At 40.5% G+C, this 13,265-nt stretch overlaps 1 protein-coding gene across 1 annotated transcript; it reads right to left on the bottom strand.

Annotated features, from left to right (window-relative positions):
• Positions 1-520: 520 nt before the first annotated feature.
• On the bottom strand, positions 521-11,968 carry EPCAM (epithelial cell adhesion molecule). The gene is made up of 9 exons (XM_082852357.1): positions 11,863-11,968; positions 8,657-8,764; positions 8,137-8,377; positions 7,140-7,205; positions 6,043-6,106; positions 5,108-5,209; positions 3,531-3,731; positions 1,766-1,810; positions 521-986 (listed from the first exon to the last, which is right to left on the bottom strand). The coding sequence occupies exons 1-9, from the start codon at positions 11,936-11,938 to the stop codon at positions 945-947; spliced, it is 945 nt and encodes a 314-aa protein (XP_082708483.1). The 5' UTR covers positions 11,939-11,968; the 3' UTR covers positions 521-944.
• Positions 11,969-13,265: the final 1,297 nt, after the last annotated feature.

Raw genomic sequence — 13,265 nt, 5'->3', positions numbered from 1 at the left:
AATTCAACCAACCATGGAATTCATGGTTCACAACATTCTCCATCAATTCTATTAAGTGTCTCTCAAAATGTCACTTTGACTAAAATAGAATCTTAGATGCATGCAGAATAAAATTGTTTGGTTTTTCTGTGTAGATGTTACACACTACAGGGACTTCCCTGGTGCTCCAGTGGGTAAGACTCCGTGCTCCCAATGCAGGGGGCCCAGGTTCAATCCCTGGTGGGGGAACTAGATCCTGCATGCCGCTAAGAAGTCCACATGCCACAGCTAAAGAGCCTGCGTGCTGCAACGAAGACCTGGCGCAGCCAAAATAGATAAATAAATAATATTTTTTAAAAAAAGATGTTATTAAAAAAAAAGTTACACACTACAGGTTATAAATTTTATATTGAATATACATGATTATAAGGACTCATGCAAATTCTAATTTGTAGCTAGGATTCAGAGCATTTCTTAACCTATTATCTTATTTGTATACTATGAAATTTGATTCAATATGATTGAAATGAAGTTAGGAAAGTCATTTTTTAAATCTTTTATTTCATAGTTCATAAAAAACATTTATATGTACAAGACTCAAAGCAGACAGAAAGGCAGCTATTTAATCACAAACAGACGAGACAGTAGTCACTCAGACTCTACTGTGGAAGCATATTTAATGCATACCCTTCAATGTTAGGCATAAATAATTCAAACTATGCAGTTCAAATTCTGGGTTTTATATCAGATCTGCATATATATGATACTTGTGGTCAAACTTTAAGATTAGTAAAGTCAATTTCAAACTGCTTATATTTTGAGTACAGGTTTAACTGTTACAAATATATGATGTTAACTAACACAATAGTGGTCTTCAAAGATCTTCTCTTTGCCCCATGTTCATACGTTTGTAATCTGAGTCTGTTTGCTAATTTCCCTTCTTATAGTTACTCTTCAAATTAGTGTTATGCATTGAGTTCCCTATGCATTTCACCCATCTCCTTTATCTGAAATAAGAGGGAAAAAGAAAAAATTAAAATAATTTTGGACCCAGTCTTTTGTTTATTCCGGAAATAGCTTAAAAAACAAAAAGGAACGCAAGAAAATTCTCTTCCACATTTATGACTTAAATTTTTTTTAAAAAAGGTATATTACAAGGAAACACACATTAAGTACATGATCCAAATTGCTTTTTAGAGAGAAGATGGCCAAAGTGACAGAGAGAAGTAGCAGGTAAGCTAAATCTTTAAGAATGGGTAATATTTTTGTTAAATGTATACCATTTTTAAATATAGGAAGAACTAATTCATTTTCTATTTTGAATCTTTTACTTTATGGGTGAGGAAATTGAAGTTTAGAATTAAATGATGTGTCTGAGATCACACAGTTAATCATAGGCAGAACCAAGACAAGATGACAACTACTACGGATGGCAAACATCTTGCTGTGCGGCAAGCATGGGATCGGCACTTTACACAGATTACTTTATTAAATCCTTACAATGGGTCTGTACTATTATCCCCGTTTTACAGATAAAGGAAACATGGAGGCTTAAGGGAAGTTAAATAACTTGCCTAGCCAATAAGTGGTCAGAATTCAATATAATCTGGTCTGCTATAGAACTCGTGCAAGAAAATTTAGCATTGTGAGACTCTCCCTAAGACCCTAAGGACTATACTATAAAGGGACTCAAGTGTAATTGAGACCTGTCAGTGTCTGGAAGGTATAGGGATTATTAGGAGTGAGAGATTAAAACAAGGGCCTTTTAATTAAATAATCCACTTACCTCAGCTTTCTCATATTTTGCCATTCTTTTCTTTCTGGAAACAACCTATATGGAAGAAAAATGATTACTATTTGAGGACTGCTACCCAAACAAAAAGTTAGTCTAAATTGACACATATGCTTTTAATGAACACAATTCTGATATGAACAAATTTAATTTTAAAATCTATCCGTAGACATTGTTTCTCAAATGCACTGAGAAAACAATGAATAATCTTGAGTGAAATGTAACAGCGTAGTGGGCATTCTTCCACATCTTTTTCCATCCTAACACAAATATATGAACATATGCATATAAGTTTTAGGGGGTCTCAAAAAACAAATGGGATCATGCAGAGTATCACTTCCCTCTTTGCACAGCCTGTATCCACATCACAGGAATCCTTCCAGATCAAAAGTTATAGATTGAACTCCTCCTTTTTTTTTGAACTCCTTCTTTTTAATAGCCACTTTATTCCACGGCATGGATATCCCACAGTTTACTCATCCATCCTCCGCTGGATGTACACTCAGGTTGTTTCCAGATTCACCTTACTAGCAACGCTGGAATACATGACCTTGACCATGCTTCCTTATGTACTTATGCTTTCATTTCTGTAGAACAATTAGATTTCTATGATGAACCTTTCATGTGTTTATCTGCCATCTGGAATTCCTTTTCTGTAAATTGTCTATTCACACCTGTTACCCCTCTTTCTTTAGTTTCCTCATCATTTTCTAAGAACCCTTTATATAGTATGCATAATAATCTTTTGTTTTATGCGTAGTGAATATTTTCCCTGAGCCTATCATTGACATTTTTTTCACTTTACAGTATCTCTGCCATACAAAATATTTAATTTCAATGAAGTCAAATATATACTTCTTCCTTCATGGATTCCAGATTTCCCACCTTACTTGGTTTCTTTTATCACAAGGTTGTACAACATCTCCTAAATTAATTTTGAGACTTACTTTATTCTTTAACATTTTGAACTATACCCCGTCTAGAATTTGTGTTTGAACATGGGTATACTGCCCAACTCCTTTCACGCTGCTGTGCTCCAAAACGTGCTATTCACACACAGTTGAGCAATACGGCCAGCCCTGGTGGGGTGAAACAGGTATCCAACTTTTGTTTTCTTCCAGATGGACAGCCAAGTGTGATAATGCTGCTGAACTGAAAATATAACTTCTCATATACCATCAAATCTATTTCTGAATTTGTTGTGTTGGTAAAATTTCCTGATGCTGAAGCACCCTTACATATCTAGAACAAATGCTGCTTGTTCAGGTGATACAGTCTTCTTCTGAAGCACTGCTAAGTTCAGTTTACATTAAATCTTTTATTTTGAACTGTTGCTTCACACTTATCCCTTTTAATTCTTTTTTATGCTAACATTGATTTGTGTTCTGTAGTTTCATCTCAGTGAATGGTTTGGGAATTCAGGTTACTTTGCACTAACCCTGGCAACAGTGTTGAACTGCACTCCTGTGTGCAGTGAGGACAACTGAAGGACGTTTGCTATTTGACAGCAATGTAACCAGCCTGTGAGGTGCTCAGCTACAAGCTTTTCTCAGATCAGTATCCTTTCTTGCTTCATAAGGTTGACTATTTTATAAAAAGGGACCGGAAATGCAATAGATTCATTCAGCATAAAGGATTACAAAAAATGAAGACTTGGTTTCATTAACTTGTTTTGGCACACCGTTGTGGCTTTTTCATATTATCACCTTTTCTTCAAAGAAGAGACCCTGAAATGAAATTTTACTTGTCCTATGCTCACCAGCACAGCAATTCCAGCAGTAATTGCTACTGCCACAACCACAATGACAGCAATTATACCAGCTTGTAGACCCTGCATTGAAAATTCAGGTGGTTTTTCATCAACATAGTAAATTGAAGTTCGACTGGGATCCAGATCCAGTAGTTCCCCATTTACTCTCAGGTCCATCCTGTTGGACTGGAACAAGGATTCATCTTTAACCTACATTGAGAAGGAGAAAAGCAATTTAAAATAGTTAAGAAAACCTACCACGGCCACATAGAATTACATGCCAATTATGTACCAAAAGAACTGCTGCCAAGAACCTTTACGGTTTTGGTGATAACAATCTCATCCATTGAAACAGAAGGAAGAAAAAACGAAAAATACCCACCACTTTAATGACAGGAAAATTTCAAACATATACAAAAGTAGAGAGAAGAGAATAATCAGATCCCATGTACCTGTTAACTCAGATTCAATAACATAAACACATGGCCAACCTTATTTTATCTACTCTTCCTTCTATCCCCACCACCCCCCAGCCCCTCCCAGCCTGGTTTTTTGTTTTGTTTGTTTGTTTTGTTGCATCGCTTGGCTTCTGGGATCTCAGTTCCCTGACAAGGGATCGAACTCAAGCCCTTGGCAATGAAATCGCGGAGTCCTAACCACTGGACTGCCAGGGAATTCCTTGGCCTTGTTATTTTGAAGTGAATCCCAGATTTCATCAGGAAATAATTCACTTAAGGGACTTCCCTGGTGGTCCAGTGGTTAACACTCCATGCTTCCATTTCAGGGGGCACGGGTTCGATCCCTGGTCAGAACTAAGATCTCCCATGCTGTACAGCACAGCCAAAGAAACTTTTTAAAAAAGAACAAAGCCTCAGTGCCCCTGTCGTTACTATCAAGTGGTCTAACATACACGTAACTGAAACTCCAGGAGATGGGCTCAGGAAAAAAAAAAAAGAAAATAGCTCACTTCAGTATATTAAAGTTTAAACAAACATTTTAATCACACCAGTTACACAGCTTTTTTTTTTTTTTTTGCGGTACGCGGGCCTCTCACTGTTGTCGCCTCTCCCGCCGAGGAGCACAGGCTCCGGACGCACAGGCTCAGCGGCCATGGCTCACGGGCCCAGCCGCTCCACGGCATGCGGGATCCTCCCGGACCGGGGCATGAACCTGTGTCCCCTGCATCAGCAGGCGGACTCTCCACCACTGCACCACCAGGGAAGCCCCACACAGCATTTTTTACATAGTCTCTTGTTAATGGAAATTATAGTAGGGGAAGGCTACACTCACAAACTAAATAACTGCCAGGGAGGTAGTAAGAATCATAGGAGAGAAGATATTCTGGGCAGAACAATGTGATAAAAAGGCATAAATATACAAGCAAGTAAGAAAGGGGTATAAGAAAGATGAGTATGAACGACAAGGAGGACAAAATTAATTGCAGCATGAGAACCAGTTGGAGAACAGTTATTCATACAGTAGATCTAAAAGTAGAGAAACAGGTGAAAGATCTTGAAACCACTGAGGCATGACAGACAACATTACATTTCTAAACACAGGAATAAAATGAGGCAGATTATACTCACATCTTTTTCAAAATAATAAGCCACATCAGCTATGTCTACATCATTCTGAGTTTTCTGAGAAGAATTTTGTACCAGGTCAATAACGATAACATCATTCTCATACTGGGGGAAAAATTGAAAAATACAAATTAATATTACTATAACCGAAACTGTATGAAAATATCATTGTTCAATAATCGGAATATTCAGTGTTTGATTTTCTGTAATCTACATGTGTCAGTGTTTCTTGCCATTAGTGGATAACTGGGTTTATCACTAATAATTTCAAAATCTTTGGGAGGCTTTAAAAATCTATCCAAAGGAATTAAAATAGCAATGCAACCAAAGATAATTATAATTTTCTTTTCAAAAGAGAATTTTTAAAAGATTTTAAACAAGATATTAAAGTACCTTATTTGGTTAGAACTACTTTAATGCTAAAATGCTAAAGAAATGCAATCCAAAACGCAGTGGCATTTACCATGTTCTGTTTTTAGGAAGGAAAAAAGTCTGTCCCTACCAAAAAGTCTTTTAAAAAATGACAGCAATTTTCTGCCTTGAAAGAGTTCCATCACACTATTCAAGCATTTTTCAACCAAAGTTGAAAGAGTTAAGGAAGGGCTAACTGGTTAAAGACTAGCTCCTGAAACCAGAGGAAACAGGACTACGTAGCATCCTAAGTACTGCCAAAAACAACCACAGACAGAGGTTTTCCAAGGTGTGAAGACTGGCATGTGTTAGGAATAGTAAGAGATACTACATTTTCTTTAAGGGTAAACTGAGGTTTTCAAAGACTACGGAAGGAAAACAATAACAGGGGATTTGCAGGATTAAGTGCCCAGGGCTTAAACTGTTATTCAAATGCAGTTTAACCACTATCAAAAATCATACCCAAACCAAACTATCTGACCAATTTTCTGTTAAAGTTCACTTGCTAAAAAAAAAAAAAATCTTACCAGAATATTTGTGATATATTTTGGATCCAGTTGATAACGACTTGTGATTACCTCCTTGAGTGCACTGTAAATAAAAAATTTTATGCCATTTTGCAACTATCATCATAATAATTGATACAAAAACTGTTGCGTTCTAGTTTGACTAGAAACAGGATATTTACACAGTATCTAAGTATCTACCCACAGGTTATACTTATTAATTACAAAAAGGAAAGTGGTAACTCCATAGCAGAGAAACCTGGTGGACACCACCCTGACCAGTTAACATTACTAGTAAAGGGACAAGCTGATGTTGTGTGCCTCCCAATGTGAAGTACTGAGACGGACACAAGATCACTTTAAGTAGCTTTCCTGTCAAAAATGAATTACCTGTATTTAATTATGAGGAAACATGAGACAAATCCAAAATTGAGGGACATTCTATAAAACAATTTGCCCATACTCTTCAAAAATATCAATGTCATGGTTTATAATTCAAATATTATTAAAAATTTAAATTTTATTGGAAAAACAAGACTAAGAAATGCCAAAGCAATGTTCCATATTTAAAGAGACTGAACAGTCATAACAACTAAATGCATGATCTTAGACTGGGTCCTGGGTCAGAGGGGAAAAAATTGCCACAAAGGACATCGGGAAAACTGGCACGATGTGGTTTAACATTAAATTTCCTGAATTTGATAACTGTATAGTGGTTATGTAAGAGAATGCCCTTTTTTCCTAGGAAAAGATACACCACAGTATTTAGGGGTCAAGGTGCATGACATCTAGAACTTGCTCTCAAATGGTTCTGGGGAAATAATATTTATACATGCTCAGATATAGAAAGTACACACACATATGCATACACATATAAAAAGAAAATGTGGCAAAATGTTTACTGGTAAATCTGAGCGAAGGGTACTACAGGATACAATTGTACTACAATATACAATTCTTGCACCTCTATTTTTTAAAAAAGTTAAAAATATTATTTACAGTATTTTATTTTTCAGAAATATGAAAATGAATTGAGACTTGTTTTAGTTTATCTAATGGTGTGGGATGGAAGTTCTGAGTACCAACTGTGCAAACATAATGCATTTAATAGCACTTACGCCTGCAAACTTTGAACATCATAAGGTTTTTCTCTTGTCTTGTGTTTTAGTTCAATGATGATCCAGCTATAAAGTAAAAAGACAGTATTGATTGACCATAACAACTCAGCCTTTTATATTATTTTCTTAATATGCTAATACCCAAATTCCCAAGTGGAATTACAGGAGAATTAACAGAAAAAGGATCTATATAAAAGATATGCCCTTCATTTCTTCCTTGGCCCTCACACACATCATTCATAAAGAACTCAGGCTTTCTAACATGGACCCTCTGGCCTCTGGTCACCACACTCAAGATCACATATTACATATTCAAAACTAAATTTAATTAAATGAATCCAAAAAGCACGAAAACAAATAACATATAGGCAGCTAAGGCTTAGTTGGTCATGTTGGGTCACGTTCATGGGAAGAGACAAAAAGGCACTGAGAGAAACAGAAAAGTGGCCACAAGGCTCCAGAAGACAGAAGTGGAGAGAGTGTCTGCCTTGGTCTTTCTAGTCCTTTCCAATAAAATCTTTTTGGCTTAAGATAGCTGCAGTGTGTTTCCATTCCTTTCCATTACCTAATCCCTGAAACAGTCATACCTCGCTGTAAGACACAATAAATGAGCAAATATATACATAACTTAAATCATTCATATACATTTAACACTAATCGTACTTTAAAATACTGAAGAGTGTTAAGTAAAAATAAATTAAGGAAAATTATGTTTAGTACGCTACCATAAGAAAAAAATTTAAAAATAAGAAAAACTACATTGCTAGTAAATTCACAGAAGATCTCTGGAAGGTTATGGCATAAACTGATGACATCTGTTCTACGGAAGTAAACTGAGTAAATGGGGGATTGAGATGGGATGGGGGCTTGTCACTGTCCACTCTCTTCTATCTTTTGAATTCTAAATCACAAAATCATATTACATGTTCAAAACTAAATTTAATTAAACAAATCCGAAAAGCATGAAAATAAGTAATTTATAGGCAGCCCAACTCACAAGGTCCTCACTGGCTCGGAGCAGGATATTTCACTGTCCTTATCGGTTCTCCTGACCCCAGCAGTATTCACACACCAGCACGTGGAGGTGCCATTGCACTGCTTGGCTTTAAAGAGCCCCTTGTCGTCACACTCGGGATCATAGAGCCCGTCATTATTCTGGATAGCGCCCTCTGGTTTCACTCTTCTCCCAGCCTTGGAGCCACTCATTTCTGCCTTCATCACCAAACATTTGGAAGCCACTGAAAAGAAAGCATCACGTCAAAGTGAAAAATAACTGCTGTTGTATGCTTAAGGAAAAAATTTAATTTACTCCAAACTTCCAGGGCCAAAGATTACCGTAGACTTATAAGTTCCCAGGTTTACTTTCTAAATCATGAGAAACTTCAGAGATGAGATAATGTTGACAAAATAACATGATTCAGATTTAAGCCAATTAAACGCTTCCCGACTCAAGACAAATCAATTAAAGAAGTATAAGTCAAAATAAAACTTAAAGGTAATGAGGATATTCTACTCACATTTTGTGCAAATGACGGAATGTTGTGTACCGATTGAAGTACACTGGCACTGACCATGTGCATTCACAGAGCAGTTTGTGGTCAGTTTGTAGTTTTCACACACACATCCTGCAGGGGAAAAAAATCCACTTTAAAAATGAGGATCCAGGGCTTCCCTGGTGGCGCAGTGGTTGAGAGTCCGCTTGTCGATGCAGGGGACACAGGTTCGTGCCCCGGTCCGGGAAGATCCCACATGCCGCGGAGCGGCTGGGCCCGTGAGCCATGGCCGATAAGCCTGCACGTCCGGAGCCTGTGCTCCACAACAGGAGAGGCCACAACAGTGAGAGGCCCGCGTACCACAAAAAAAAAAAAAAAAAAAAAAATGAGGATCCAACTGTCAACTCTGATGGTGGATCAGCTAAATTACGTTCTGACAATAATGCCCAAGTTACAGGAACATACAGCCTTAAAAAGTGGTCCTGAATGTGTCATTTTTCAGCTATAATTGGAGTGGCTGACACTATGCTAAATAGTTTGTACATATTATATAGACAGTCTAATTTGCATGCATTCCAATTTTTGTGTTTTAAACCAATAAACCCTCCAAACAGCAGATTCAGCTTTGCCTTCATGATACTCCCAGACTCAGCTTCTTCCCTCCTCCTGTCCTGCTAGATAAACATTTGTCTGTCGGTCACGGAGTCTTCTCCCCAAAATCAACACACTAGTATACATAAAATAGATAACCAAGGGACTTCCCTGGCGGTCCAGTGGTTAAGACTCCACACTTCCAGTACAGGGGCCGTGGGTTTGATCCCTGGTCGGGGAACTAAGATTCCACATGCCATACGGCGTGGCCAAAAATTCTTTTAATTTAAAAAGTAAAATAAAATAAAATAGATAACACGGACCTGCTGTATAGCACAGGGAACTCCACTCAATATTCTATAATAACCTATATGGGAAAAGAATCTGAAAAAGAATGGATATATGTATAACTGAACCATTTTGCTGTACACCTGAAACACATTGTAAAATCAACTAGATCCCAATATATAATAAAAATTAACTTTAAAAAAGTACCAATTCTATGATCAATGAATAACTCACATTACCTCCCTCTTCCCACCTCATTTTCTTAATAAGAGATGCTTCTTGAGACTTAATGGGAACATATTCAACCCTTGGACAATTTCGTATCTTAGAAAAATTATACTTTCAATTGAATTTGGAGGTACCTCCAGATGTGCGTTTCCTAACTAAATTAAATTCTAGAACCTGATTTTGAAAGTGCTATTAAGCAGCCCATCCTGGATATTGATGTCAATTTAATAGTTATATCTTCGACTATCTCAAAAGTTCTTTTTTTTTGCGGTACGCGGGCCTCTCACTGTTGTGGCCTCTCCCGTTGCGGAGCACAGGTTCCGGACGCACAGGCTCAGCGGCCATGGCTCACGAGCCCAGCCGCTCCGCGGCATGTGGGATCTTCCCGGACCGGGGCACAAACCCGTGTCCCCTGCATCGGCAGGCAGACTCTCAACCACTGTGCCACCAGGGAAGCCCTCAAAAGTTCATTTTAACTTCAAATGGCAAGCACATCTAATTTCTTCGTCTAGCTAAGAAAGTGCAATCTTTAAAAATAAAAACTAATTACAACAGACCAAAGAATTTATATATTGCTCCTTCATATCTCAAGTTGGCTTTAGTTTTTCCCTGTTTAAATTATAATCAATACGAACCACCTATATAATCTGTCCAGCACTAAACTCAGTATCGGGGTCATAAAAGGAGAAAGTATAGAGCGGTCCTCAAGGCGTTAAAATCTTATGCAGCACTACGCTATACCTGCTCAGAGCACATATTTATGACTAAACAATGTGAAATTTAAAAGAGACCAATCAGACTTTCTGAACATACTCCTACAGCAGCTATCATCACTTTAAAGCAATTTAAAATTAAGTATTTGGCCTCAGACTGAAGTTGAAAAAACATGAGTTGATTAAACTGCATTATTTTGAAAGTGTAGTGAATTAGGCTGAGCCCTGCTGGTAAGACTACAAAAGCCTTTCCACAAAACTGTGGCTAACTGACACTTCACTGCTAGCCACGACCTTACAAATAAATCAAGAGATGGCAGCCAAGATGTTTATTCCAGAGTAAGAAAAACTGGAATCAAACTACATGTCCAACATTAGGATAATGGTGCGACCTTCCAGGCTATAAATTGTTTTGTACCATTTAAATCATGCTTTTCAAGACTAAAGGAAATGGAAAACTCTGGATATTATGTAGGGGGGAAAAAATCAAGACATAAAACAATGTGTTTAGGTTTAGGGTAATGTTTAGAGCAATATCTAAAAGAAAAAAATACCCAATTATTAATTACGGGATTCTCTTAACGTGGTTCCAATATGACTTTTTTTTTTTTTTTGCGGTACGTGGGCCTCTCACTGTTGTGGCCTCTCCCGTTACGGAGCAAGGCTCCGGACGCGCAGGCTCAGCGGCCACGGCTCACGGGCCCAGCCGCTCCGCCGCATGTGGTATCTTCCCGGACCGGGGCACGAACCCGTGTTCCCTGCATCGGCAGGCGGACTCCCAACCACTGCGCCACCACGGAAGCCCCAATATGACTTTTTTTTACTTTTTACGATTATCGATACATCTGGGTTCCCTACAATAAACTTGGCATTATTTATATGATCCTTGAAGAGAAAACATCCACACACCTCGTAGTTAAGGCCCTCCTCCCCGCGCACAGGTGCGTAGCGGCCCAAGAGGCCTCACCACAGCCGCTAGTCCCCGCCCGAGACCCACATCCGGGGCCCACCGCAGGTGCCCGGGGAGGGGCGGGGCCGCAGGTCGCAGTCGCAGAGTCCCCTCCCGGCCCGGGCAGGTTTCCACTTCGCCAAAACCCCAGTGCGCAGGGGCCGAAGAAGGTGGGCGCGTCGAGGCGGCCGCAGCCGCTCTGCTCCCCGCCTGCCCCTCCGCCCCTGCCCCGGTCCATATCCCGAGAGAGGCGCGCAGAGCGCCAGGCGAGGCTGCTCTCTCCAGCCCGCGCGAGTGGGCGCCTTCCCGCTGCCTACCACCCGCACAGAGCCTAGGCAGCCCCGCGCCGTCCGTCTCCGGGCGGAGAAGCGCGGCCGCCCGCCCAGTCCCCGCAGGTTACGTCTAGGGCGCCGAGGGCCGCCACCCCTTGGTCCTCCTAACCCCGCAACTCCGCTCCTCACCTTCCTGGGCCGCGGCCACCGCCGCCGTCGCAGCGGCGAGCAGGAGCCCGAACGCAAGGACGTGGGGGGGCGCCATGTTGCGCGCGCCGAGGACAAGGGCGCGAGGGGCTCGAGGCGGGCCGGGGGCTCGCGGGAGGACGCGCGGACAGAGTAGGCCGCCGGGAGCCCGCTGGCCGGCGGGAAGGCGCGAGACCTGGGACGCGCGGGTCCGCGTCGGGAGGACGACAGCGAGGTGCCCCGGGGCCAGGAGCACGGTGCGAGCTGGCCGACGGGCTGCGCGCTTTGGACGCTCGGCGGGGCGGAGCAGACCTTCCAGACCTGGCGGCCCCGCCCCCGGCCCCTGCCCGCGGCTGCTCACCTCTGCCGGCCAGTTCTCGACTATGAGTCACCGCCGGGAGGCGGGGGGAGGGAGCAGACTCCCCTCCCCTCCCCCACTCGGAACGAGGCCGTTGGGATACCATCCCCCCCCAGGTGCGCGCCGGGTTCGCCAGGTGCTTGCTCCTGCGGCCGGTAGGGGCGGGGAGGGTGGGAGCCTGGGTGGCCACGGAGAAAGTTTGAAAATACCGAGACTTCCTTTTTACCGGAGGGAGCACGGCTCTGAAACCTCGAAGAAATTGGACCTGGAGGAAAGAGTGAGGGGGCCGGGAGGATGAAGGCTGAAGGTAAAATGGAATACAAAGAGAAGCGGAAGACCGTCCCACGCACAATAAAAAAAAAGACCTTCGAGCTTTACCTGTACGTTTAATTGTACTCCTTTGAAACTAGAAAGAAAGGAGAATCTCCCTAGCTCTCGGGATGACAAACTCATGTGATCTTTATAATTATTCTCAATAATTCTTTTCTTTTTTTTATAAGCCTTTTTAGCGCTTGAAGGTGTTCCCATAGAGCGAAATGCTGGAAACTGAGATTACCAGGGTCGATTCATATTAGAGAACAATGTTGATGAGTACTTCGAAAATAGAAGTAGAAACGAAGGACAATAATTTATTTCAGTGCAAATGAATTCAAATTACAACACGCTGTTGTTACACTCTTAAGTAGTGACTTGAAGCTTTTAATAATTATTAAAAGTATTAAGTGTTTTTAATGGTATTTTTGTTAGCTGTAATATTATTATGACCTGTTTTTAAAAGTCTTTTTTTTTTTCAGTTTAAATCATCGGAAAAAGAGTTCAAAAGAGGAAAAGTGAACAGGCAATTTAAAGATTCAACTAAATTTGATTAATTTCTATAAATATATATCAAGTCATGGATTATGCTTTTATTGGGCAATAATTTAAGTGTGTTGTATCCGCCTATTGCCAGTTGATTAATGTAAATAATAACTTTGTTGCAGTAAATACAAGTATAATGTGAATTTTAGTTGGACGTTAAATAAGTTATTTAACTATTTGATTATTGACA

The sequence above is a fragment of the Leucopleurus acutus genome (genome assembly GCF_964270905.1).
Source record: "Leucopleurus acutus genome assembly, chromosome: 12".
Classification (NCBI taxonomy): Eukaryota; Metazoa; Chordata; class Mammalia; order Artiodactyla; family Delphinidae; genus Leucopleurus; species Leucopleurus acutus.
The sequence above is the reverse complement of the archived record's forward strand: the minus strand, read 5'-3'. Positions and strand labels throughout refer to the sequence as shown.